At 42.5% G+C, this 21,464-nt stretch overlaps 2 protein-coding genes and 2 long non-coding RNA genes across 5 annotated transcripts; 2 read left to right on the forward strand and 2 right to left on the reverse strand.

Moving 5' to 3' along the window:
- Positions 1–36: 36 nt before the first annotated feature.
- Positions 37–933, forward strand: LOC124337439. The gene is made up of 3 exons (XR_006917367.1): positions 37–83; positions 159–295; positions 745–933. It is a non-coding gene; the product is annotated as an uncharacterized LOC124337439 (long non-coding RNA).
- Positions 934–1,007: 74 nt separating this feature from the next.
- On the reverse strand, positions 1,008–9,151 carry LOC124336866 (coiled-coil and C2 domain-containing protein 2A-like). 2 transcript variants are annotated; one of them, XM_046790745.1, is made up of 22 exons: positions 8,347–9,151; positions 8,179–8,256; positions 6,632–6,698; positions 6,407–6,547; positions 6,016–6,308; positions 5,591–5,931; positions 5,107–5,527; positions 4,753–5,003; positions 4,429–4,680; positions 4,050–4,365; positions 3,788–3,994; positions 3,519–3,724; positions 3,277–3,452; positions 3,094–3,208; positions 2,961–3,036; positions 2,759–2,878; positions 2,554–2,688; positions 2,196–2,489; positions 1,885–2,139; positions 1,586–1,821; positions 1,403–1,517; positions 1,008–1,336 (listed from the first exon to the last, which is right to left on the reverse strand). In XM_046790745.1, the coding sequence occupies exons 1-22, from the start codon at positions 8,386–8,388 to the stop codon at positions 1,157–1,159; spliced, it is 4,317 nt and encodes a 1,438-aa protein (XP_046646701.1). In that variant the 5' UTR covers positions 8,389–9,151; the 3' UTR covers positions 1,008–1,156. The 2 variants fall into 2 exon arrangements, with proteins under 2 accessions (XP_046646701.1, XP_046646700.1); XM_046790744.1 differs by having other exon boundaries at positions 5,107–5,931.
- A 5,375-nt stretch (positions 9,152–14,526) lies between these two features.
- LOC124337134 (DNA-binding protein inhibitor ID-2-like) lies at positions 14,527–15,622 on the reverse strand. The gene is made up of 2 exons (XM_046791198.1): positions 14,974–15,622; positions 14,527–14,888 (listed from the first exon to the last, which is right to left on the reverse strand). The coding sequence occupies exons 1-2, from the start codon at positions 15,418–15,420 to the stop codon at positions 14,832–14,834; spliced, it is 504 nt and encodes a 167-aa protein (XP_046647154.1). The 5' UTR covers positions 15,421–15,622; the 3' UTR covers positions 14,527–14,831.
- Positions 15,623–16,632: 1,010 nt separating this feature from the next.
- Positions 16,633–19,706, forward strand: LOC124337456. The gene is made up of 2 exons (XR_006917384.1): positions 16,633–18,475; positions 18,539–19,706. It is a non-coding gene; the product is annotated as an uncharacterized LOC124337456 (long non-coding RNA).
- The last annotated feature ends 1,758 nt before the right edge of the window (positions 19,707–21,464 follow it).

The raw sequence follows: 21,464 nt of genomic DNA on the forward strand, positions 1-21,464 counted from the left end.
TTTTGATTATAAAATATTTTTCTTTTCAAACTTAAGGTCCAATGAGTTCCTTATGATTTAAATCAGGATCTCCAATTCTCCAGGTAATTTGGGAAATTATTCTATGATATTTGTGGACTTGGTGAACACTATCAAGTTGTATTTCAATTCGATTACAGATGTCGAGCGGAATTTCTTCTCTTTAAGGTGATGCATCCGGATGCATCCTCTTTTCCCTTCCACTTTCACCCTTTTTCTGCGAATCCCCCGTTCTTGTGTAGTACGATCGCCCAGGTCACCGCACTTCCTAGTAAATGTAAGTAAATGCAATTTAAAAAAAAAAACATTCGATTCTCATTCTATCCCCAGAAAGACTGAAAGGCACACGGTGCAATACCATTTTTCCTCCCTGAATAAATTTAGCGAATTAAAGGAACCTACTTTTTATTTTTGTTCCGAAATTTTCGCAGTTAACCCTATTTAAATGTTACAGCTAATTGTACAATTGTCCTAGGACGAATGAAGGTCATAGGATTACTGCATGAAATCATTTATGATGGCCCTATTTCCTTTTTCAAACCTTTCCTCTTCTCTTTCAAATTAAGGGGGCGTTGTCGTTTTTCACAATGCAGTTTTTCTGAGAGACAAATAACGTTTCTTTTTCTTTTCGGCTTCTTATTTAGTGCAAGTGTAGTGTCCAATTCTGTAATTCACAGCCGTGGAACTTCAATTCAAATCAAATTATTTGTTAATTCTACTTTGCAGTTATCGTGATTCCAACGCATCTTCATCCGTGATCCGCCTGTTGTGTCCATTTCTCTTGTCGTGACGTCGTCGTGGTCCTTTAGAAGGAGAAGAACATTTTTTCAACTACAAAAATTCTATCACGCCCAGCAAAGAAAACACCAAGCTTCGAAACTGTTCGTTTCCAGACATGACCGTCAGCCATCAAAGGTAGGACCTTCCACATTGTTTTATTGATGGGCTCAGTTGTGCATGTGCACAACGTTCTGGGAAAGTGAGTTTTCAACTGGCCAAGCTACTTGATTCCAAATACCATTTGTTGGCCGAGAAATAACAAACCGTTTTTCGGTGAATTTTAAGTTTATTATTGCATTCTTTTTTCGAGCTCCGAATTTACATTTCGTGTATTCGTGTAAAGAACTTATTTAGTGGGTTAGAGATTTTCCAAGTAAGCTCCAAATATGAAAACGTGTAGCAGATGATTAGGATACGATTTGATGAAAACTGACAGGGCGAATTCGTAGCCGTGGTGCCGGTGAAGGCCCGTTGCATAGAGCATATCGCCAAGTCCTTCCAAGTCCACATAGGCCGTTTTGAGCGGGACTCCAAAAACCTTTAAAAAGAAATTTAAAAGTTAATTTGGCTTTTCATTTACTAGATAAAATTCCGTCACATTTACTTTGTACGTTTCCAATAATTCTTCCAAGTTGTCTGATGTGGGCGTCAAGTCTCCTTGGGCCGCTTGGGTCAGAATTTCACGAAAGACTTGGCCGGCATGTCTGTTCCATTTCGTCCTTCAAAAATTGTTAAACAACTTTGATTTGTTTCCAATATCTCTTTTCATATTGTTGAGTCCGTTTACCTCACAGTTTTCCTCCACTTCATGAAGGACTGTTTGAGATAGTCAACGATGGACTCTTCCAATTGCCGGACGCCTTTGTTGTTTGTTGCTGGGTAGACCAGCCTCTCTGGTGTCTGAATGGTTGCCAGTCGAGGATTGGGGAATTTGCGTGAGAACAACGGCCGCCAATCGGCTGATTTTGTCATTTGATATTGCAGTTGACTGGAGTGGACTTTGGTGTGAGTGTTGACCCAAAACTGCGCCCAATTTCTTATGAAATTACTTTTAAAATTGATTATTTGAATTTAGTAAATCATTACGTCGTTTTGGTTGAATAAAGCCCAAACTTGTTGCATGGCGCCCGTGGGATCTGTGACGTTTTTTGTGATTCCGGTTGAAGAATTGATGAGACGCATTGTCTGGTTGGTTTTATTCCGATAGAGGACAAAGGCCGTTTCTCCTTCGGGCACTGCCATTCCCAGCATAACGTACACCTCGTAATGGAGAGCGGCCAGGTAGTTGTGTAAAAGGATGGCCCGCTCTTCGTCCCCGCCCACCAGCCATCCTAGCACCGTCTGTTTCAACATTTACATTTTTGAACATTCCAAAGAAATTTTTTGAAAATTTTTACTTGGCAGGTGAACCAAATCCTCGGTGTCAGAATGGGCCGGTTATTTGGTTCTTGCGGTATGGCTGCCACGAATTGGCAAAGGTTTTTCAAAGTCTCTTCGTCACTGGAACCTTGAAGTTGTTCAGGCGGTTCCAGTGGAGTCAGGTAGCGACCGATGTAGACGGTCAAAGCTTTTTCGTTGACAACCAACGGGTTGATGAGGCCGTCCAGAAATGGAAATTCCTTGATTAATCCGCTCCGCCATCCGTTGACGTATTCCAAGAAGCCCAGGTCTTCCATACTTGGTCCGTTGATCTAGTCAATGGATAGTCGCTCTAGTCTTGAATGACACGCTCAGCTCTTTGAATTTTTTGTTCACCTGATTGATCCTGGGGGGACTGACGGCTGGGTGAATTGAAATTAAAACTGTCAAAAGTGGTCCGTCGTGATTGTAGTGGTTGTACTCGTAGCCGATGGGCACCATTGGAATATTCAGCGCAAACGTGCCCTCGATCTATTTGCATTTAAAAAATTCAGGTCAAATTTGAATTCAACTTGCTTTTATAAGGAAAAGAATAATAAACCTTGCTCCACTTGCAGACGACTTGAAACGGGATTTTAAAACCGCCCAGCCAGTGCCTCTCGTACCGCTGGTGGACGCTCACATCCCTTTGACGGTCGTCGTCCAAAATATCGACCACAACCTGCTCCATAAATTGTGAATGTTTATCGATGTTTATCTCTTGTTGAATCTGACCATTTAAATTTTTTTTTAAGTAGCCTAACCTCGTCAAAAAGTTGAATGAACAAATCGTCTCGGATGGATTGCAAATAAGCCAGTGAACGAATTCCTTCCGCTAAGCTGTCAAATTCGTTTTGTTTGATTAGAATTAACAAGAGTAATTTTTAAAAAAAATACTTGACTGGAAGACAAAGTTCTTGGTTCCAGGTGGGACTGGTACCGTTTCCAGCTGTTGTTCGAGCGCTGGATTTCTGGAAAGACGCTTCGACAAACGGGTGGACCATTGAATCTCCTGATTAAGGCGGGAAATTTAAATTAAAAAATCGTGCGATTATTTGGAATTCAATTTTTGTCAAGTACTTTCGATTTTATGAGGTAAATTGAGCGCTCGGATGACGTTGACTCTCAGGCTGACTTGCTCCGTCGTATGGATGGCCAGGCCGGCCAGAAGTGGCACAGGATTTCGCTCTTTTCTTTCCGGACGTAGAGGTCGATGCGCTTTGAAGAAGACGGGCATCAGTTGGCCGCCAAATGTGCTGGATGGACGACACGATTTTGTTATGATTGAATTAATTATCAATTGCGGATAAGTTTGATTTTACCTGATGTCGGGAATGTGATCTTCCATGACCAAATCGGCTAATTGGAGCCTTTTCTGGCTGGAAGATGATAGTCGATCGGCAACTGTTGGGTAAATTTCCAGCCATTTTCGCTGACCCCTTCGCCTTAATGCATCCAGCGGATTGACGGACTCTTCCGTTTCCATCCGATCGAACGACGAGCCCGTTTTAGCACTGCCATCTATCAACTGAAAGTTTGAAATTATTTTCTGAATCAATTTGAAATTGTGACGGGCGTTTTAGAAAATTACGTGAATCAAGTGATTGGGTATTTCATCCGGTCGACTGGGTATCATAGTCAAATGACCGAACGGTTTAATTTCATCTGCCCGTCGCCGGAGCAGCTGGAAACGAACGTTGGAATCGAATTGCTCCTTGGAACAGAACGTGTCCCCATCGTCTTCTTTAAGAACTTCTCCAACCGTTTTGCCGGCCCTCCATTCCAGCCGATTCATTTTCTGAAGATAATTGAATTAATTTTCAAGTTATTGGTTATCTTCATGGTTTGTCTACTTCGATCTTGTCCAACGTCTCCGCATTGGCAGGATCGTTGGGATCCAGTTGCACTTTGGGATTGACCCATTCTGACGGCTGGGAAATGATCGTTGGCAAATGGTCGATGATGTTTGGCGCCATAACGTTGCCCTGATTGTCTGTCCCCCATCCGGTTTTGATTGTGAGCGTTCCATTCGTCCACATTTCGCCATCTTCTTCCCGTCCCGGTTGTTTGATTCCGCAACCCACGCTGGCGAGATCGACGATCGCTTGCTGAACCAAACCACTTTTGAATTTCAATGGCGTTTCCGGTTGTCCGGCGAAACTTGTCCTTCTGAATACAGAAATTTTCAAAACATTTAGGAAATGGAAATTTTAAATTTGATTTTCTCCTTACGCTGATAGAATCGGGACGTTTACGTCGGCCAGCAAACTCAATTTTTTCTGATTGCTCCGTATATTGTAGAACAATTGGATGGAAATGTTTCGCGGTTTGTCTCTGATCCACAGATGAAAGGCCTGTTGAATCCCATCCGCCGTAAAGTCTTCCGCCAAGTGGAAGACGTCTGAAACGGCCATTTCCTCTTGATTGACTAAAATCTTGACCTGGTAAACGCATTTCTTGATTGCGTCGATCCTCCTCTGTTCTCTTTGTCGATTCAAAAGAAATGTTCAAATTCAAATTTAGCGCCAAATTTTAGAATCAAAACGAGACACCTACCGAGCGTCGCTGACATCAGACGGACTTTCGGTAGTGTTGGGAGTCCACAAAAGGTTAGGCATCGTCTCACCAGGTGGCAGGAGCGATTCTTGCATCCTTTTGAGGATCTCTGCTCGTGTCTGTTCCTCGTCAAATTGACGTTGCACTGGCGCTTCCGGCTCGTCGTCAGTTTCACTTTTTTCTTCATCTCTTTTCTCCTCTTCTTCATCATCTTCTTCAGATGACGAAGAATCGGATCGCTTCGTCATCTCCTGTAATTTTATAATTCAATAGGGGGAAAAAAGAAAAATGAAATTTCATCGTCCTATTATTCATTCATACGCCTCCCACTTTTTCTGATTTGTTAGAATTTACTTTTCTCCTCCTGGTACTTCTGGTACTTGCACTCGTCCTCTGAGTCGACTTCTTGTGCCTCCATTGTGCCTTTTGACGCTTGTATCGATCAGATTCTGAGCGGACGTGCTCGCGGAAGAGTCTACGGGATTCGTCCATCTGTCGCTCCATCTCTTCATCCCAATCGAGTGGCGGCGGTGGCGGTGGTTGTTGTTGATCTTCTTCTGCGGCCAGTCTACCAGCAGCACTTGTCATTTTCTTCTTATTCTTCTTCCTCTTCTTCTTCTTTGGCCCGTCCGACAGTTGACAGCTGGTGCAGGCGAATCCCTGACTGGTGCGCATGTCTTTCAAGCGCTTCCAGTCGGCCATCATTGAGCGGACTAATGCCATTCGGCGGCCACTGGCCGCGTAGTAGTCCCCTCGGGTCCAACCAATGGCCTCCCTAAAGTCATAAATCAGCCAAAACGAATTTTTTGAGTTTTTGAGTTTTTGTTTTCTCTCGAACCGGTAGGCAGCGATGCGCTGGAGCTGGGCGGCCATAACGGCCTCGTCAGCTCCGTTGAATTGGAGCCGCTCGACCAGTTCGACGGCCTCGTCGTGGGCTTGGTAGAGGGCCCGCAACTTGCGGGCCAGCACGTCCATTTGGGCGGCGGTGATGGCCGCCGAATCGGCCGATGTCGACGAGTAATCGGCCCATTGTCGGGCCAGTCGGGCCGCTAGAACATTTTCGACGCCAAACAGCCAGTGATGATGGAACTCTATTCCGCTGATGAAAACGTGCAGAGGATAAACCTGCCGCTCGGCAAACGGACCGGCCGTCGTTTGACCCTCGACTAATTTGCCGTTCTGAAATTCAAAAATTCGCGGGTTAATTTTTGAAAAGAAAAATTGGCGTGAGAAGAACAAACACAAATTGTAACTGTAACATACGGGCAGGTAAATTGGACGAAACTGGTCGGCTGGAGAATCCAGGACCGGGATGATGTTGCGGATGAGATAAGGGCGTAATGGATCAGGTAGAACGGCCAGCGATCCGTCGGAGCGGAACCATTTTGTCTTGGTGGTTTGCTGCTGCTGCTGTTGACTGGTCGTCGTCGTCACCAGACGCCGTTCGAGAATCTCCCACCTGCGACGGGAGCATTTGGGCGGCGAGCCGACGTAAAGGCCGTCTTCTTCCGGCGACCACAATTGCGTCACATCGTCCAGTTTTTCATCGAGGCTCACTAATATAATCCCACCCGCCCGTTTATTTTATTTTATTTTTTTGAAAGATGTTTAAAAATGAATGAATGGAGCCAAAATGTCTTGGTAACAACAGCACCTGGAATTTGTGACGTGATGGTCAACAGGCCTGTCCAGCTGGCCGGATAGTAAAACGCCGGCTGGTAGTAATGATGAATCGAGTCGCTGATGTCGAGACGGACGTTATTCGGATCATCTGACTGGCCAACTGAATCGTCTTCTGTCATCCAACAAAATTTTTATTTTCAAATAAAAATTGGCGGGATTTTTGAATTTTGCTTAGAAAAAAAAAAATACTTTTTACCTCTGTCGGTTGAACAGTGAACCCCCGCTGGCGATAGGAAGAAATCTATAGCGTCTGTGGTTGATGGCTGAAAAAAAAAGATAAAATCATTATTATCTAATCGCCGTTATTCGATAATCGTCAATAAATTGGCAACGCGAAAGCTTATTTTCTCCACGAATCACGTCTTTCTCTCAAATTTGGGTTTTTCTTTTCGTGACTTCCGGTCTTTACAGTCACGCTCGGTCGTCCTCCATTTTGAATTCGAGTCTTTGCTTTATTTATATATATCCAGAGTGTATTTATAAGTAGTCTTATCGTAGTTGGAAGGCGATGAATGAAGTGACGAATTGGGAAAACAAAACAAAAAAAACGAAAATTCAGCCGACCGCAACTGCAACACGAACTTTCACGATATGATGAAAACGGGTTTCTATTTTATTTTTTTGTTCTATTCTTTCCGTGACATCGTTTCCCGTCACCCCCGTCGAAACAATTCCGGTTAACAGTTATATGGAATCAAACAATTCGATTATTTTTCAAACAATTTCCGCGCCAAAATGTTCGAATTTTCGTTTTTTATTTTTTTATTTTTTTGCTCTCAAAGTTGAATAGACTCCTACAAAATAAAAAAATAAAGTTGGATGTGCAGCCGGCCAGCCCGATGTGCCCAGCGCACCCACCTGCCACCACCACTACCACCACTGATCCAAGCACAACCCATGTTGTTTTTTTCTTATTCTCTTTTCTTGATCCGCTCGGTCTAACGCCGAGCATCGACAGCCGTTTGCTCTTTTCTTCCGGCCTTCTGGCCGTCTTTCCGACACCTTTTGTTGTGTCCAACTTCCTTCTATACCACCCAATTTGTCTGGAGAGAAAAAAAGAAAAAAAAAAAAATATTCGGTCATCGTCTTGTGCGCGCTCTGCTGTGAGCCCCTTTTGGTCATCTGCAACTTTTTGGGCAGATGTCCCGGCCGTCATCGTCTGTTTGAGGACGGCCCATAGTCGACTGACTTCCGACTACAATTAGAATAGACGGGCGATATCTATTATCGATTGTACCAGCCACCAAACAAAACTAAAAAAAAAAAAGAGTTTTTCTGTAAGCCCAGCTGTTTCTTTTAAAATTGCGTGATGTGTTTGAGAGACCTCCGTTGTGTCTGTGTGTAAACGGATTAGAATGTTAACTCTGCAAGAAGAAGAGGAAGAAGAAGAAGGTTCCCCCCCAGAAACTCTACGGTACGCCAGTCTTGCGTGGACGCAGGTGTCTCTTGATTAGTCAACGATGGAAAAAAGACACTCTTTTTTCGAAACAAGTTGTGTGTGTCTTGTATATTAGACATCAAGGTGCTGGGCACGGCCGGCTGTGTGTCTCGCTACATCCAACGGACCGTTCATCCCCCGGACAAGAGCAGCAGCAGTTGCTTTACTTCTTCTTGCTGTACTTCCCCCCTTCTTTTGCCAGTCCGTTCAACCAAAATTCCTTTTTTGTGTCTTAGAATTTATAAAAAAATAAGACAATGAACTTTTATTTCTATGTGGACTAAAGTTTCCACCTTTTGTTTTACCTGGTGGCGCATCTTGTTGAAAAGACGCTGCCATGGATTGCCGTTGGGCGAATCGGAGGAGGCTGCGACCTCATCTTCCTGTTGGTATATTTTGTGTGTGAAATGAATCAACTGTTAGTTAAGTATTTATATATACAAGTGCTGGGCAGCAGTTGGGGGCTGTATTACTATCGTCTCGGCTGCGTCGAGTGTTTGTATCTGGTCTTGCATCTGCAAAAGTCGATGGTGGGGCTGCTCTTCTTCTTCTTCTTTTTTATTTTTTATTTTTTTCGGGTGTTGGATGTTTTTCAAGTTGCTAATGGAAACTATTCCGCACTGTTTACTAAACGGAGAGTCTCTGCAGACGATGTCCAGCAGCAGCAGCAGTTGAGTTCAGTTCAGTTGAGCTAGAGAGAGACGGAACTTGACGGACTTGGGCGCAGCACTCGACAACAGTCTGAGCAGCAGCAGCAGCAGCAGCAGCAGCCTTTCTGCTTTTTGTCTTTTCAAAACAAATCTGTCGTCATGGCGACCGGCCCGGATTCGAAAAAGGCCCCACAGACTCGACCGAAATGGCCAACTGGATTTTGATCATTCTCTGAAAAAAGAAAAAAAAATGAATTAAACTTAAATATAAGATCTATAGGGAATAAGGGTTGGGTGGGGGTTGGGTGGGTTTAAGTTGGGCACGTGCTATAGCCATGAGCCATCGACCGGATTAAAGGTCTCATTAAAACCGCCGGAATCAAACTTGTATGTAGCTGCGCACTCGCGCTATGGTGAGCCCCGTTGAATGGGGTGGAAATAATACGCACAAGTCACGTGTCTTGGCCAATTAAATATTTGTTGGAAATATCCACCCTCTACCCCCCTCCTGGAAGGAAAAGTTCCTCTTCTTTTTTTACTTCCGGCATTAGTGCGGATGGCCGTAACAACCCCCTCGGACGTACGCACTATCCAGAGTCACGTGTCCCGCGGCTCCTGGCTGGCTCCTAGCTCCTATTTAATATTTTTCTTCTTTTCCACCCCCCCCCCCTCCCCACCCTACCCACTCGGTTGTGTCTTGGGATCGATACTCGTGTGAGTCATCGGCCTTTTTTATATTTTCCCCCGACTGATGCAGCCTTAGAAAATGTCTATTACAACACAGACACGAAATAAGTTTTGGCTGGACATTTTGTTTGTGTATCGATTGGAATTTTTTTCTTTTTCCCGCGGTTGGGGCGTGTCTGGTTCCTTTTTTTATTTTTTTGGTTCTGTTGTCTGGTTACAAACAGAGAAAAGAAGATGAGGAAGGACAGGCTCGAATCTGTACCTCTCGAAACTGTCGATGACGGACAAGTTCCATGCAGCAGGCAGGCCCGTTCCGCCGCCATAGTTATTTTGATGAAATAATAAAAGAAAAACCAATTTTGATTTTTTTTTGTCGATTGAAAGATTCCGCTGGAATTGCGCAAAACGCACATTCCATTGTCTTAATTGACATTCATGGAAGAGATGAAAAATGCTGAGCTCGCTCACTCGACTTCTTTTGTTCGGCTCCACCCCTGTTGACTCTGGCGTCGTCATGGTAACAACGATCCGCCAGTGTGGCCACCGTGAGTGACTATAGAGAGCTCTCTTTCTTTTTACAGCGCTAGACAAGAACCACACCCGTATAGATTTTTGTAATATTCGTTTTGTCAGCCATCATCGGCTGAATTCTTTTTGAGAAAACCCCCAAATTGTTGGATAATCATTGGTGTCTAGCAGAGTCTATATATTCCACAATTCACACGGACCCAGGCCAACTGGGAGAGACTCTCTCAATGCGAAACGGATTGTCCGTTCACTCCAATTCTCATCGGGAATTTTTGATTTTATTTTTTACGATTTGGTTGATGTCGGGAAAATTGGGCGGCCATTTTGAAAAAAAAAGAAGCCGAATGGGGTTGGTCGACATTTTGTACACCCCCCATTCACGTTTCAAGGGGGATTTATTGACGGCGCCTGCGCTTTTTGCACGATCCCATCATCATCGATCCTGTCGTGACTCTTGGTCTCTTGGTCTCTCCACCCTCCTCTTTTCTAGATGAAGTTGTTAGGTATGCAAATGAATAAATAACCCGGGGGTGAGGTGGGGTATGTAATCTCATTTGTCTTGGACTTGGGGCCCAGCAGCAATCATCGGAATTGTCTATATAATCCGCCAGAAAATTCAGTTGGGAAATCGAACGTGCCATCTGCACACACACACACACACGATGGCCTAGCTGTTATATATATTTTCGAAAAAGTTTAGCGCAACCCATATCGCCCACCCCGACCTTGTCTCTCCCCCCTCCGTGAGAGAACCTTCTGCTCTCCCAGGTTCCTCCCTGGGCTGCTGTTCCTGCTGCTGCTGCTGCTGCTGTTCCCAGTTGATACGTTCGTAACACACGGCGCGGCCTGTACGGGGGAGCACAAGAAGGTTTTCCCCAAATAGGAAAAAGAAAAAACGGCCGTGTGTGCGGATTGCTGTGTTGTGGCGGCCATCTGTCCCGCACACACACACAACAGAGGAGAGTGAGCGGGAGGAGGGGAAGACTCTCTCGCACCGGTCGTGTTATATTTTTATACCCCCGAAAAATCGTTGTGTGTGTGTGGACACACGCGGTAGCTTAAAAATGTTAGTTTTAAAATGAAATTTTTGAATTTTCAAATTTCCCTCCAAAAAATCAAATTTTCGAAAATTTAAATTTTCGGCTGGAATTTTGAAAAAGAAAAAAAGTTGGGCGTGTCTGTCGGCTGCTTGTGTGTGTGTGTAACGTATTCCCCATGTGTTTGCCAGGGTCGCCCCTTTTGCAATCTATATAAAGAGTCCGTGAGAGAGAAATGAGAGAGAGTCAATCCGTTGGAATAGACTCCGGGCGGAGTGTGGGTCGTCCCCTCCCTCGCCCAGTCTGTCACACACACACACACACTCTCCATTCCAAGGAATATAGACTCTTACAGTATCCCTTTTAGTGGGATTGCCCAACATCTGTCGGGAGCTTAAATACATCAATAAATAATAATCAGCCGTCTGGTATACTTGGTATGGTGTAGTAGTCTACTAAGAACATGAGTTAAAGTAGCATTCCTACCATTATGATTTCAAGATGAAATGAATTGGTGATTTTGGCCGAGTGTTGATAAATAGTCCGCCGTTCGTTTGACAAATTGTTTGAAAAATTGGCGGGAAATTTAAAAATTGATACTCGCGATTGCGCCGATCAAAAGAGATTTGGGTCTATTCTATTCGATCGACTGACTCGGCAGATCTGTTCTCTCTGTGTGTGTGTGTCCCTTTTTTTTGGCGGACATCTGCCCGGCTGCCACGGAGCAGACGGCCAACGGGCAGGAGGGGAAAATGGCACATCATCATCCGTCGTCGTTGCGAGCCGGCCCAGCTGGCGCTCTGCTCTGCTCTGCTCTGCTCTGCTCTGCTCTGCTCTGCTCTGCTCTGCTCTGCTCTGAGAGATAGACTATACCTATATGGCCGCTGATACAATAATTTCCGCCAACGGTTATCACACATCCAATCCGACCAAAAAAGATCTTCTTCTTCTTCTTCCTAAATTTAGAAGGAAAATGTGTGAATGTTAACGGATAGGTTCCCGACGACCAAAGAGGGGGGAAATGACAAACAACAACAACAACAACCGAAAAAAAATACAATCACAGCCGGCCCAGTGTGCCCGTCATCTGCTGAACAGAGCAGAAACAGCAGCTACACACAAGACGTGATTGTCACACACACACACACAGAGAGAGAAAAACGCGTGAAGAAGAAGAAGAGGAAAAAAACCGTTTCCGGATATGCGGGTGTGCTGTTTGGTTACCTCCTCCAGCACGTGCTCTCCGAAGGCTTCTCAAAGGCGCAGCTGTTCGGTATGGAACAGTTTTCTGGGGTGAGTAGGTAGGAGGTAGGAGGAGGTAGGGTAGGAAATAAATTTTCGAGGAAAACGGAAATTAATTTGTTAACAACTTAAAAAATTAATTTTTGGACATTTTTTTGGTGGGAAATTTGAAAAGGGGTCGAAAAAAAAAGTTTATCGATTTTTTGGCGATAAGGAATTTTTGTATTTAAAAAAACGCCAGGTGATCCGCGCTGGATAACCGGAAGAAAAATAAGACGGCTGTGGGTGTGGGTGGGTTTGTGTGGGGTTTCCTATCCTGTTGGCAATTGCAGAAGGGTGGGAATGTTGATGTCTTGGAAGGAAAAAGGTTTTTTTTTTTTATTTTATTTTTATTTTTTTTTTTCGTTTAAAAGGAAACGGGAAAAACACACGTGCGTTTTCTCTTAAAACCCAACAACAGGCAACGTAGACGGACGGGCGCAACTGTCGCTTGGCAATTTTGCTGGGAGCCCAGGTGTGCGCAGCTAATAAATCAAAATCAATAAAGAAAAAGCAAAATGTTGGCGACGTGTTTTTTTTCTTTCTTTTCTGGCGGCTTTTTTTTTTTTTGGCTGTTGATTGAATCGGAGCAAACACGAACGATAATGGCAATCAACAAGATGATAGAAATGCCTTGCTAAATAAGGACGCCATCCTTTTTTTGGTTTGGAAATTATTTCTTTGGAAAAAAGAGAGAAAAAGAAACTTGAACCAAATGTCAAAGAGACTAATCGGCCGGACAAAGTTTATTTGGATATTATAAAAGAAGAAGTCATCACGGTTGTTGTTTGGTTGAGAAAAAGAAGTTGTTTTTGGTCGTTGGCAATCTCGTTCTATATTCCCCTACGTGACTGGAATGAATAACAACTGGATTTTGTGTTTTAAATTTTTTAAATATATATTTTTTTTTCGTTCCATTTTATAACCTTAACCCGAATTTGAACCAAAAAATCGGCTCTTTTTAATGAAGTTGCTTGTACAATCTTCTAAATTCGATTGATTTCTCTTTGACAAACTTGGATAGTTCCAAAAATTCTTTTTATCTTTTTAAATTTCGTGCGGATTTGGGAGAAATGTACGTGACTGGAACAATCAGATGGGAAATTTTTCCTTTTTTTCCTTTTCCCCAGTTTTTTTTTCGTTATTTGAGTTTGGAGGGAAATTCAAACCATTCCTTTTTTGGGTGGAGGTTTTTTTTTCCGCTGGGGGAGGTCATCGGGTATTATTACGCGCGACTATAGATGGGCAACCAGCAAATGCACAAGTGCAGCAGCATTGCGTTAGATGCGTCAAAGTCGACAGGGAGCACGTCCCACGTACACATCTAAAAACCTGAGAGGGGTCCCAGCGGAAATTGTTGCAGAAAAATGTTTTATCGGGGGCTATTTTTCTTTTTCTTCTTCTCTTGCCAAGATTAAAAGATTTACTCGGTCGGGTGGGGTGGGGGTGGGGGATTCGTACAATAATCCTACCCCACCACCAACCGTCTCTTTTCCCTGATATTACATTGGTAATCCCCGCGTTTTCTACGCTATATTACAAGCTGTAATATTATTTATTCTAATTTTTGTTTTCTTCTTTTACTGCGCACATATCCGGCGGTGAATTTAATTTGTTTGTGTGTATAGAAGAGAAAACGGTCACCACCACTACCACGGCGGCCATCATTACATAGAAATCGGTTCTGTGGTGCTGGTGTGTATATGTTACATATCCGGTCGACCGATAAAATCGATAAAGAAATAAGGCCCCTTGTTGGAACACACACACACGGACAATGGAAAGTTTTTGGTTGGACGTCGTGAGTTCTCTGATTATTTGGAGGGGAAATTTTTCACACAAAACTGGAAAAAGAGAAAAGACAAACGAACATTTTTTCTTGTCCATCTGTTTCTTCTTTTTCTTTGGTCGATTGTCGTGTAACAATCGAACGAAGGCCGATGATTTTTTGCCCAGGTGGACATGAAGCGCAATCCAGCTGTTACACACCTCCTGGGGGTTGTACAATGTACATGTTTCTGTGTAAAAATTTCACAAAAGACACAAATTTTTTTTTCCAAATTTCTTTGTATTGGTGTTAGGTATTATGTCACATGTTCGATTTTTTTGTTTTGAAAAAGAAAATAGCAAAATTAGAGACACACGACACATCAAAATAATAATTGAAAAGAATTTCCACTTTTTTTTTCAAATTCCCCGCCGAAAAAAAAATTTTAAATTAAAGAAAATGTGACACGATTGTGAGGGGGGTGAAGGAACAATAATTCTGTGTGTGTCGACGACTATTTTTGTTGTGGTAATAATGTACAAATGGGGGGTAGGTGGGTGGGGAGGAGATTTGTTTAGTCAATAATTAATGAATAAAAAAAATGATTAAATTTGGGGGGGTGGGGTGGTTGGTGGAGAAGGTATCACAGACGAAACATATATAATAGAATATATTTTTTGAAGCTTTTTTCTTTTTTAAATCGTTTTTCGACATTTTGGTAGCAAGTGGAGGGGATTCTTTTTTGTTCTATAAAAAAATTAATTTAAGACCCAAAATAAAATGGGAGAAATAAACAAAACACTTGTCTCCACGTCATATAATAATAGCCTATAGGTGTTTGTGTGATTGATGGTTTTCTTTTTTGTTCGCTAAAAAAATTTAAAAAAAAAAGAGAAATCGAGGACTAGTGTTGTTGTTGTTGTTGTTGTTGTCGTGTCCATTGGAAAATAATTTGCGGGGATGTTGCAGGGAAACTCCGCCCCTTTTTTTTACACTGTGGGAGAATCCTAACAAGGAACGATGACGTCACTGATGCTCTTGTTATCCCCTGTCGTGTTGTTCACCTGGTGAAAAGAAAAATTCGAATAATTTTCTGGGTTAAATTTCTGTTTTCCTTTTTTTCTTTATTTAATTTGAATTCAATTCTACCTCGATGGAGGTGTTGGGAATGGAGGTGAGTAGGCCGAGAGGTTGTCTGTGCACGGCGGAAGAGGCGGCGGATGGATGCGAGAGACTGGCACCGCTGGCGATGACGGAGGCGTCGGTGGTGGCCCTCCGCGCGGCCAACACGGCTGCCGAATGTTGTTTCCTCCGGTTCCGGTTGAGACTGGCCGGATGGTTCTGCTCCAGTTCGCTCTGCAGGTCGCAAATGTAGTCGATGACGTGCTGGATGACTTCCAACTTGGAGACTTTGCGATTCTTGGGCATGTGCGGCACCAGCTCCTTCAATTTGGACAGGTACATTTGGATTTCCACTTGCTCCTTGCTGGTCGCCATCACTCCGCGCAGCGGATCCGACTGCTGCTGCTGCTGCACAGTCGCAGTCGAACTCGTCGTCGTCGAAGATGTCGGGTGACGATTGGAGGCTTTCACCATTTTTAATTTCTGTTTTGGGGGGTTTGACTTTCTCCGGTTGTTTTTCACTTGAACTCGCAATAATCCCTCGGCGATCAATTGTCCAACGTGTGAAATATCGTCGGTAATTTCTGTTGTCAAATATTTGTTGTCTCCCGCTGTAATGGCGACGTGTGTGCACTCACGAACAAACTCTGAATGACGGGTCTCGTGCCCTGCAATCGTCTCTTCTTTTATAGAGAAAAAGGGGGAGGAACCGACGGCAGCAGGAAGCCCCGCCCACTCTGGCGGCATCGGCTGCCAACCATCGCCTTTTTTGGGGCTTCGTTTAATCATCGGGAAAATGAAAAAAAAAAAAAAAAACAAAACAAAAAAATGAGGGCCCGTTCACTTTTTTCTTCTTCTTTTCACGTAGTAGGTCAGGTGTCGATCGGGAAAATGTCCATTTTTTCTTTGTTGTTGCTGTTGTTTTCAATGGATGGGGGGAAAAAAATGAAAATCTCCCGAGAAATCTGTCGATGATGAAGAAAAAGAAAAAGGAAAGAAAAAAAGTCTCTCACGATTTCCTCGGGTCTTGTCGTTTTGATAAGGAATCGGTTGACGAACGTGGGAGAATTGAGCAGGTGCATTTTTCGGGCGGGTTGGGTGACTGGGTGGGTGGGGGGACCCAATGTTCTGTTTCACACAGGAGGAGAGAGAGAGAGAGTCAGTGAGTCGCACGGGTAATTATTATTTCGGTCGGAATATTACAGAGAGAGAGAGAGAAAAGTAACCGAATTTCTTTTATTTTTCTTTTGGTTTTTATCTACGAGAGAGAGAGAGAGACGTCATTTCACGCGTTATCGGCACGTCTGCCAACGTCGTTTTTTGTCGTTTACTATTTGAACGACGGATTACACAACGCGCATTCGGGTAATGCTCAGGTGTTTTTGACACGTACGACATAAGATAACCCCCTTGTTTTTCTCGAATAAAAATTGACTTTTTAGTTTTAGTTTTTTGGTCGTTTTTAGTTTCTATTTTAAATAATACGTTTCGCGTATTTATAGACAATCGGATTTTTTGAATTTTTTTTGTCAAATTTGAATTAAAAATTCAATCAATAAAAACTTTTAGTTTTCTTAAAATTTATCATTTTATTTTATTTTTTGAATTTTGATTAAAAATTTAACTATTGAAAATAGTTTTCTTGGATTTTATTGAATGAAAAAGATTTGTTTTCTCCAATAATCTATTTCAAATTAGGACAATAACATTTTTATTTAAATTCAATTATTTTTTGTTGTTGTTCCACTTTTGATTATAAAAATTCTACAAATAGAAATGACGTTAGTGTGACGTTAGATGAGTCGATAAATCAACTCGGTAGTCAGCAGCAGCCTGGTTCCTACTCTGTAATTATGTGGGGAGAGGTATGTAACATTAGGACGGTCGTAAAATCTGGTCGGTTGACTCCGGAAGGAAACGCACTAACTTCCGGAATGATTTCAACTCTGAATAACACCTGACGAACAGTATAAAGGGGGGAAGTGATGATTCGCTGTCGATAGCGAACGAACGATGACTACGACGACGGACACGGAAATGATATGCAAACACCTTCAACGCCAGCCCAAGAGAGGAAGGGTGTACCTGTATAATTAGACGACGTGTGGTGTGTGTGGCAGCAATTCATTCCGTCCAATCCTCTTCCGTACACGTACACAACCAACCCCCTACAAGGAACGCCCTCGCGTCAGTCGCGACTAAAACAAAATCCGGAAGGTATTACGTTGGTCGAAAGGTGAAAGATCCGGATACTTCCGATCCTTCCTGTCCAGGTTTATTTTATCATCATATCATCAAGTCGACATAAAAATTAATTATTTGGAATTTTTATTTTTAATGTTTCTTCTTCTTCTTCTACGAATTCTATCATGAAGAAAATGAAATTTTTGTTTTTTCTTGTTTAATTCCCTGGAAATTAGAAAGCCCCCCTCGACAAGAAAGCCCATTGTCTTTATTACTGGCGCCATCCATCCATCCGCATCCATCCGGGAATTTCCCATCTCTCTCTCTTCTTCTTCTTCTTCTTCTTTTCTAAATCAAGAAATTCCTGATTGGCGGCGGCGATGGTAGTAGTGGCTGGCGGAGAATTTTTTACCCCGAAAAAATTTTACTTAATAAAAAAAAAAAAACGAAGAATTTTCCAAAACCTTTTTACTTCACCCACCCCCAGGAAAAAAAAATCCACCGGAATAAAAAAAAAAAAATTCCCCAAAATGATTTCGATTCAAAATTATTTTTATTTATTTTTCCTTGAGGACAAAGAAATCGGGACAAACTAGCAATCCGTAAACGATAGAAAAATAAAGGGCCCCACCCGGTGACTCCACCCCCAATTTGAAATGTGTTGCATATCCTGTTGCGCAATCTACTTTTTTTTTTGACTCATTTTTGTTCGAACGGCAAACAATTGAAGAACGTCCAACACAAAAACAGTTGAGTCTACACCCTTCCTTCCTGTTTGTCACGGCCGGATGATGCTCGAGAATCGTCACGGGACAACCAGCAAAAACTTATTTACCAAAAAATGTAAAAGTTAAAAACGAAATGGCTCGTTTATAATCATCGACAATGTTTGGTGTCCAATTTGACTTTTTTTTTTTTAAATAATAATATTGTTGTTAAAAGGTGAATTTCAGCACCTCTTTTTTAAATAATAATAACCAATTGTCCTTGCCATCGGGTCGAGATGGGAATTCGTCCCAGCCCCCCCCCCCCCCCAAAAAAAAAAGGTCTTAAAAAGACGATAGGCTGGCCGACCCCGGGGTCTGATGATGAGAGGGTAAAAGGTATTGTACTCGGTAGACCTATACATATATAGAGCCTCTTTGATTTCTATTTTATTTTTATTTTTTTCCACCTTTTTTTCTTCATTGTATCAAAGAAGCCAGAGCCGAGGCGACGAAACCCCGTCGAGTGTCTGGCGCCGAGGATATAGTCTCTGCGTGTGTACTATGTATATGTACATACACAGAGAGACAGTGGAAAAACGGATGGATTCTTTATAAGGCCAGACAATAATGGAATGAAGGTGCATAGTAGTATACAATAATAATAACGGACGGATCTATCTCTCTCTCCTTCTCTGTTCCAGTTTCCCATTTTTAAATTGTAAATTCTAAGTCATTCCGCCAAACTGACTAGACGACGACAACTTTGCCTTTTTGAGCTGCACTGCTGAACTGTGGCGACAAACTCATCCGCTTTTGTCCGGCTTCCAAATCCCCCAGGTGTCAAAACAACAGAGAAACGGGCCGACCGGTTTTCTTTAAATTTTCTTACATTCAATTTTTTGGGGAAATGTATAAATTTATAGTGATATTCAAATTCTTAGCCGCGGTCGGATGTGAATTCAACAAATCTCTTGAATGGTTCAAAAAGGAGAAGAAGATTCCGAGGAATTTTCTCTCTATAGAAAAAGTTTAACACGGAATTTTTATTTTCATCCGGCCCGGGTGACAGCTGACTAACGATATAGGCTTTTTAACACGCAGCCAGAGGGGGGTTATACTGTATGTACATATATATACGTGTATAGTATAGTATAGTATAGAGGGAATGCAGCTATTGTATTGTTGTAATACAATTTTTTACTTTGGGGATATAACACAGAGCCACGTATGGAAGGTAAACGCCTAAATGGGGGCGACACGGATCAACCTATTTGTATGAGGCTCTTATATAGGGGCGCAATATACAATACATTCCATTGCGTATTTCTATCTATCTATTATTCAACGTCGCCTATTGAAAAAATAAGAAAAAAAGAATTTCTTCTCTTCTTTGACGTTTGAATTTTCGCGCGCTAAATGTTTTCTAGCGACAATCATTTGACCAGATGCTAATTTGGTCATCTGGTCAAAAGTTAAACGAAATGGCCACTTCTTTTCTTGTAGAGTTTCAATTTTTGCTTTTTAAAAAAGGGTGTTGGGTTACATTTGAAACTTGTCTCGGTGTTTCCCCCATAATAAAAGACGCACACATCTGTCTTGTCTCTTGTCTTGTTCGTTTTTGAACACGTCTGGAACACACATGCTATTATTGACTTATATTTTATTTTATTTTAATTTTTATGTTTTTTCTTGACTCGACCAGAGGAATCACAAACATTTCTTTCTTGGTTGTTTTTCTGCTATTTCACGGAGTTGTACTACACCACCTGCGTTATTACAGAATGTTGTTGTTGTTGTTGCGGCGCATTATTCAAATGAGGAGAGATGGTTACAAGGACTTTGACGAGAGGGTGGTCGCTTTAAATATTTTTTTAAAAAGGGAAATTTCCTTAACCGACCACCACTACCACACACCGCAAACTACCACGAGAGAGATGGGAAAAAAATGATGAATCTATTTGAAGTTATAAGAACGGCCATCTTGAGGGTAGAAATAACACACACACACACAGGTGTTCTTCTTATCAAAATTCATTTTCTCGGTTGTTGTTGTTGTTGTTGTTGGGGGCTTTTAAAAGATGGACGGAGGGGTAATGGAATGATGATTAGATTCAAATGATAAATCATTCAACGGTGCGGCCATTTTTGTTTTTTTTTCCTGGTCAATCGGAGGGGCTTCGCTGGATGGGGTTCAGCTGCGGATGGAAAAGTTGGGGGCGACCGACGCCCTCGGATGTGAACGACGCTACCTTCACTTTCCCACACACACACTGGGTTTGAGTGTGGAGAGGGGGGTTGTTGTTGTAGGGGGATGATTACCACGTCCCTATTCATCAAACGTAAGTGAAAACACGCTCGAGTGTGAAGCGCGCGAAAATTTGAAAAATCAAAAAATATTTTTCAATGCCGACCACCTGGTTGGGTTTTAATCAAATTTCGTTTAAATTGATAACAACACCACACACATATATCAAGGCGAAACAATCAAATGGAAAGGGAAAGTGTGTGGTCAAGACTTGTCTTTACTTGTTTGGACAGAAACATTAAATCGGGTGGTGGATTCTTGGAAGAATCCCTCCAAGGACCAGTCATCAGCCATCTGTGCTGTGGGGTGTTACACACACCCGTGCGCGTACTACTATATCTTATTTTTCCATTTTTAAATCCGAAATTGGAATAAATAATCCGGCTGATTCAAGGCCGTTAGCAGAGAATAAGAAAAGCAAACCACCAGCCACCACCAGCCACACACCATTTGGTACATAATAATCTCGGGTCCCATACAGCTATAGAAGCAGAAGATTGCGCGGATTTCCAACAATAAGGAAAAAAGAAAAGAGGCTGGTTTTTGAACAAGAGAGAGATAGAAATCCTTAAATGGTGTAGTAGTACACAGTATGAAATAAGAGAAGAAGAAGAAGAAGCCCAACGGGTTTTCTCTCTTGTGGTGGTGGTGGTGCTGCTGGTGCAGGTGGTCAACAGCTGGGCAAAGGGTGTGTAGTACTGCACAGTACGTATGTAGTTTTGTGCTTCTTATGGGTTTTTTGAAGGGTGGGCTAGTAGAGGAGGAACGATATGTGTGTACTGGAACATGCCAAACCCTAGTGGAACTCTCGATGACAACGTCTTTCCCACGCTCCATACCACCACCAGTACTTTTTCATTCTTATCTAACTAAACAAATAGATACGGGACGGGGACTGGGACTGGGGGGGACTGGCTGGAAAATAAAAGAAGAAGAAGGGGGAGTACACACACCCTTCTTTGGTTTTTGGGGAATAGACGAAAAAAAACAATTTGATAAATATTTTTTTATTGTGTAAAAGTAATCGATATTCTAGGAACAGTTTTAATATATAATCAAATGGAGATTCTTCGAAAGAATCTTTCCGAGAATCCCAAAGAATCCTAAGCGTTTTTGGTTGTTTCAATTTGATTCATTATTTTGAGTTGAAAACCCAGGTGGATAGACGCGTGGGCGGAGCTTTTTTAAGTGTGTGTGATGGCGCCTGGTAGTCTGAGAATTTGTTTTTTTCGGCTGTGTCGTTTCTTCTTCTTCTTCTTCCAGTTTTTCTTGTGTTTGTTCCTTTCCCACCCCACCAAAAAAGGGAAAGAAGGAGGGAGAGA

Source organism: Daphnia pulicaria, chromosome 4 (genome assembly GCF_021234035.1).
Source record: "Daphnia pulicaria isolate SC F1-1A chromosome 4, SC_F0-13Bv2, whole genome shotgun sequence".
In the NCBI taxonomy this organism is placed as follows: Eukaryota; Metazoa; Arthropoda; class Branchiopoda; order Diplostraca; family Daphniidae; genus Daphnia; species Daphnia pulicaria.